This window comes from Choloepus didactylus, chromosome 18 (genome assembly GCF_015220235.1).
Source record: "Choloepus didactylus isolate mChoDid1 chromosome 18, mChoDid1.pri, whole genome shotgun sequence".
In the NCBI taxonomy this organism is placed as follows: Eukaryota; Metazoa; Chordata; class Mammalia; order Pilosa; family Megalonychidae; genus Choloepus; species Choloepus didactylus.
Window position 1 is genome coordinate 8,308,197 of NC_051324.1, and position 6,199 is coordinate 8,314,395.

Here is a 6,199-nt window from a genome sequence, read left to right on the forward strand (position 1 = left end):
TTTTGTAAAATACGTGTATACAAAAAAGGATGGGAATACACTCAAAATAAATTGCACTTATTTTAGGTGATGTGATTATTGGTGATTTTGTGTGTGCCAATTTGTCCTTTTTCATATCTTCTACAAAAAAAAAAAGGAAAAGTATTTCTTTTTAATTTAAAAATAAGGTTTTGCTCTTTAGATTATTTTGAAAACTAAGGTGTGGAGTAAGCCTGTGTAAAAATACCTGTTGACTCCAAAATGTGAAAATGTCCCATGCAGTGTTTCTCATCAAGAGCACATTAAAAGAATTTTCTATAGGTCAAGGCATGCTGTGTGGACTGTTGGTTGTGCCTTGCAGGCCTGTCGCATCCCCCAGCCATTCTGACAACCAAATATATCCACCCGCAAAGATTTCCAAATGTCCACTGGGGCAGTATTGCTTCCCTTTGAGATCCACAGGGTTGAAATTTCAACCAAATGTTTTCATGGGACAAATTCAGTATTCCCAAGGGAACAAATAATGAAAGTTCACAGAGAACTTTCTAATTGGGAAACTCCTGGTGCCAGCCACTTGAAAAAGAATCTGTTCTCTTCTACTGTTTCCATCCTTTTAAAGATACAATACTAGTGATGTCTGGGTGAAATATAATTAAAACAGCAATTGATTAATTTCCACAAACACAGCATTTCTAAACTCAGGAGTCCTTATGTGTAATTCAGATGGTAATTGGAGTCAAGGATTCCAACCTTGTAAACAATTAATAATTTTCACTGAACAAATATTTAAAGTTTAATGAAATGTTGCTTCAGGTGACTTGCAAGACTTAACATTTGTAGAATCTCAAGAGGTCAAACGGATCATCTTGTCAATTCCTACTGCCTATTTTCAACAGAACACCAGCCTGATCAACACTAAGAAGAAACTGGAAAATGACGTTTCACAGCTCCAGAGTGAAGTGGAAGAAGTAATTCAAGAATCGCACAACGCAGAAGAGAACGCCAAGAAGGCCATCACTGATGTGAGATGAGCATGTCTTACTGATACTCATGTGCTCTCTGTCATAACCAGGTTTCATTATTTTCTTGGTCTATTTGCTATAAATAGGCCGCCATGATGGCTGAGGAGCTGAAGAAGGAGCAGGACACCAGCGCCCACCTGGAGCAGATGAAGAAGAACCTGGAGCAGACGGTGAAGGACCTGCAGAACCGTCTGGATGAGGCCGAGCAGCTGGCCCTGAAGGGCGGGAAGAAGCAGATCCAGAAACTGGAGGCCAGGGTGGGTATCTCAACCTCTCTGAAGCTGGAAAGGGACAAGAGCACTCCCTCTACCCTTCTCTTCTACATGTTGACTCCCATCCTTGTCCTGGGGTGGGGGGCATCCACCCAATACCTTCAACAGTCTCAGTCTACTTAATGTTCCAAAGACTGACTGTATAAGTATCATTTTGGTCACAGGTACGTGAGCTGGAAGGAGAAGTTGAAAATGAACAGAAACATAATGCTGAGGCTGTTAAAGGTTTACGGAAACATGAGAGAAGGGTAAAGGAACTCACCTACCAGGTAAGGGGAACCGCTTTCTATAATATCCATCCTCCCGCCCAGAGATAAACTGAAAACCTGGTGACTATTTATATGACATGCACAAACAGAAACACATTAACTTGGTACAAATCAGGGTCAAATGACACGGGTGCTTACCACAGAGCTATACTTAAGCTAGGAAGATTATGGAAGCCTTTGGAATATTGCCTGAGAGGAAAGAGCATGGGTTTCAAAGGCAAATAAATTGGATGTTGGTCCTAATTCGGCCTCTCTTGCTTTCTGAACTTGGGTAAGTTACTCAATACTCTAAACCTGAGTTTCCTCACCCGGAACAACAGGAATAAGGACCTCTATTTTCCAGGGTAGGGAAGTGAGGATAGAAGAGGTGTGTGTGATCTCTTAATACAGTGCCTAGTACCCAAAAGACATTTAACAAGAGTAGCTCCTGTTAGTACTATTAGAGAAGTCTCAGAGTGATCACGTTTCCCAGGCCCACCTGCCATCATAACAAAGTCACTTGTTTCATCACCTGCAGTAGGCTTGTTCCTCTGGATTGAAAAAAGGTCATTTCTCAACCTTTCAGACTGAGGAAGACCGCAAGAATGTTCTCAGGCTGCAGGACCTGGTGGACAAATTGCAGGCGAAAGTGAAATCATACAAGAGACAAGCTGAGGAGGCTGTAAGTATCTTTAAGCCCTTGAAGAAAGAAACACTTCTTTGGAGAGAAAAAGGGGTATTAAAGGAACATGTTAATGAGGAAGGAGACAAAGTAGAAAACACCATTCATATTTTAAGAGGGATACTTTTACATATATGAACTTACCCCCAAATCCTAACACAGAATAAGACTTTGAGAGGAGGATTTTTTTTTATTAAACAGTTGGTATGGGGGAAAAAAGAAAGTTCCAAATAATCCACCTTACTTGATAGCTATAAGGAATACAGAACTTCTAATTAACACCACAGTCAATATTCCTCCCCTTCTATAAATGCACAAAATCAAGTGTTGTCAAAATCCCAACATAAATCTTTTACCCCAACAGACTCATTTGCCTGCTACAAGTGTCACTGAGCAGGGCTCCTCTCTCTGCATTTGCTCTAGCTACTCTAAAGACATGTCGGGAGATTCTCCTGCTGTGCGTCTCCTGGTTGTCCCCTTATTCTTTAAGACACAGTGGGGCAGGTGGTGAGTAGGTAGAAGGAAAGAAAAGAAAGAAGAAAAGGAGAGGCACAGATGCTTATAAGTCAGAGCAATAGAGGCAGACTTTCTTCTTAGCCAACTTTTTCTCTTACTCTGTACACAAGAGTCAAAATATAAGGCAAAAAAAGAAATGTAAGTGGGATTTTCCAGGGTTATAATGTATCCTTACATATTCTTACCAAACTGTATAAGGGTCCTTGGGTCTCTCTTCCTCCTTCCCATCTGGTCCCTACACAATGAACGGACTTCACAAATGTATGGGCTTGACAGAACAAGGTTGTCCCCTCCATCTCAAAACTGCTTCGTCTTTCATTCTTTAAAGTGAAAAAATGTAACCAAAGTTACAAGTTCTGTGCAGATTTGAAGTCAGACATGGCAAACCAACCATAAAAAGCAAATAGATGGTTTGAGGAAATAATCCGGTCTCGAGCCATGAGAACTGAGAATCATGAACCCTTATTCTCATGATTTTATCTCTATTCTTAGGAAGAACAATCCAATGCTAATCTTGCTAAGCTCCGCAAGCTCCAACATGAGCTGGAGGAGGCCGAGGAGCGGGCTGACATTGCCGAGTCCCAGGTCAACAAACCGCGGGTGAAGAGCCGGGAGGTTCACACAAAAATCAGTGCAGAGTAAACACACCTGCTCAATGCTGTCAAGTGGCTGAAGAAAAGCACAAAATGTGATACTTTTGGTCACTTGGTTTATGATGTTTATTTTTTCAGTGCTGAATAAATAAAAACTACAGTAAATCTATCAACTAAATCAGACTGTCATTTTTTAAAAATGGGCAAAATTAATTTCTCTCAAATACAGTTCTTACCTAGCTATTAATGGCTTTTCAGAGCATTCAATACCTTGTTCCTCCATCAGCACCCAGCATCCCCTCTCCCTCCACATACACACAGATATCTTTTGTTTCTATGGCATATCTCTAGATTGTTTCAAATTATTAAGGAAAACACTCCCTGAGGCTGCCCTCCAGACAGATACATTCGTTTGCCCACTCCACAAATAGTCACTGAGCATGTACCATGTGTCAGGCACTTAGTGTGTTCTAAGTTCTGTGGGTACAACAGTGAACAAAACATCATTCCTGCCCTCTGGGAGCTTATAAAGGGAGAAAGGCAATAAGCAAATAAATAAGTTACCTAGGCAATGTGTCAAACGATCAACGTTAATGTAAAATAAAAAAGTAGGGGGAGGAAGCTACTACTTTGTAGATAGTAGTTGGGAAAAGCCTCTCCAATAAGAAGACATTTGAGCAGAAACTTAAAGGAAGTAAGGGAGTGAGCCAAGGGAGTGAGCCAAGGACAGAGCATTTTCAGGCCAGAAGGATCAACAGAAAACACAAAGGCCCTGAGGCAGGGACAGGCTGGCACATCATCAGGGTAGGGAGGAGGCCACTGAGGCTGGAGGAGAGTGAGCAGCATGGAGAGTTAGGACATAAGGGAGGAAACAGGGGCCAGAACATGTAAGACCTGGGGGGAGGGGGCATTCTAAGGACTTTTGCTTTTACTTGGAGTGAGATGGGAAAGCTCTGGAGGGTTTTGAGCAAAGAAGTGACACTGACTTACATTTGAAAAGCATCTCTCTGGCTGCTGTGTGGAGAACAGACTGTAAGGAGGCAAAGGCAGAAACCAGGAAACTAGTTAGGAGCCTATTGCAAAATGGAAGATGAAATATGACAGTGACGTAGACCAGAGAAATAACATTGGGAGGTGATGAGAAGGGAGCTGGATTCTGGATGCGTTCTGAAGGTAGCAGGGTTTTCTGATGAACTGGATATGGGATGTGAAATGGTGGCACAGAAAGAGAGAGAGAAAACTTATGAAAGGAGGCATGAAGGATAAGACGAAGGTTTGGTGTGGTATGACATGCTGGGGTTGGCCTGTCTAAGAGGTGAGGCAGTAGAACGAAAACACAGCCTCAATCTTACACAAGATAAACTGTATAGCCCATAATCTCAGATCATATTCTAAAATTAATAACAAAACTTTAAACCAAAAAAGGAAAAATTTCAAAATATTCACAGAGGAAATCAAAACTATAATCACGAAAACTTCTAGAGGCAAACCTAAGAGAAAATCTTTGAGATCTTGGGTTAGGCAAAGATTTCTTATACGGAACACCAAAAGCACAATCCGTAAAAAGAAAAATTGACAATTGGACTTATAAAACACTAAAGAGAATGAAAAGATAAGCCACAGATGTAAAGAAAATATTTGCAAAATATATCCCTGATTAAAGACGTATCCAGAATATAAAAAGAAATCTAAAAATTCAATAAAAAGAAAACCCAATTTTTTTTAAATGGGAAAAGATTTACACAAACATTTCACCAAAGATACACAGGCGATGAACAGGCACATGAAAAGATGCTCTTCATCATTAGTTACTAGGAAAATGCCAATTAAAACATAATAAGAAACCACTGCATACCTACCATGATGGGCTACAATTCCAACTGCTGGCGAGGAGGTGGAGGAACCGGGCCTCTCAAATGTACTAGTGTTCCTGTAAAATGGTACAACCACCTTGAAGAACAGCCTGGCAATTTCTTCAAAAGTTAAAAAATGACCTACGTGATCTAGCCATTCCATTTCTATGTATTTACCCAAGAAAAATGAAAGCATATGTCCACGCAAAGACTTGAACACAAATGTTCATAGCATATTTATTTGTAATAGCTCAAAACCAAAAACAACCCAAATGTCCACCAATGTGTGAAAGGATAAACAAATTTTGGCATATCCATATGATGGAATACTATGCCAAAAAGCAATAAACCATTAATACACACAGCAACATGGATCAATCTCAAAATAATTATGCTGGGTGAAAGCAGCCAGACCATAAAACAGAGTACATACTGTATGATTCCATCTATATAAAATTCTAGAAAATGCAAACAGATTTAGAGTGAAGGAAAGCAGACAAATGGTTGCCAGGGCACAGGGAACGGGGAGGCTGATAGGACACGGAGGAAGAGTAAGGAGGACTGCAAAGGGGCAGGAGGAAACGTTTAGAGATGATGAATTTGTTTATCATCTTGACTGTGGTGATGGCTTCACAAGTATATCTGTATGTCAAAATTTATCAAATTGCATATTTTAAATATATTCAGTTTATCATATGTCAATTATACCTCCACAAAGCTGTTTCGAAAAATTTCATTGGGAAAAATATACTACAATTACAGAGCTTTAAGGAAATAATAATTATAATATTGTATATCATTACAAGTCAAAGCTATAATTTTATAAAGGAAGTGCACTTTAAACCTGTTTATCAATATGGGGAGAACTGACATTTTTATTACGTTGAGTCTTCCAATTCATTAACACAGTATGTCTCTCCATTTATTTAGATCTTTGATTTCTTTCATCAGTGTTTTGTCATTTTCAGCATACAACCTTTCAGAGTTCCATCTGTTTTTTCTTTTTACTGAGGATTTGTCAATGATATTATGTT

General features: G+C 39.7%; 1 protein-coding gene across 3 annotated transcripts in view; it reads left to right on the forward strand.

Annotated features, from left to right (window-relative positions):
* The window catches only part of LOC119513125 (myosin-8), a 30,121-nt gene extending 26,760 nt beyond the window's left edge, over window positions 1-3,361 (forward strand). For all 3 annotated transcript variants that reach the window (XM_037808031.1, XM_037808032.1, XM_037808033.1), the window contains exons 34-38: window positions 876-1,001; window positions 1,088-1,258; window positions 1,438-1,542; window positions 2,108-2,203; window positions 3,212-3,361. In XM_037808031.1, coding sequence (XP_037663959.1) covers window positions 876-1,001; window positions 1,088-1,258; window positions 1,438-1,542; window positions 2,108-2,203; window positions 3,212-3,361 — 648 coding nt within the window. The remainder of the gene's footprint in view (window positions 1-875; window positions 1,002-1,087; window positions 1,259-1,437; window positions 1,543-2,107; window positions 2,204-3,211) is intronic.
* Window positions 3,362-6,199: the final 2,838 nt, after the last annotated feature.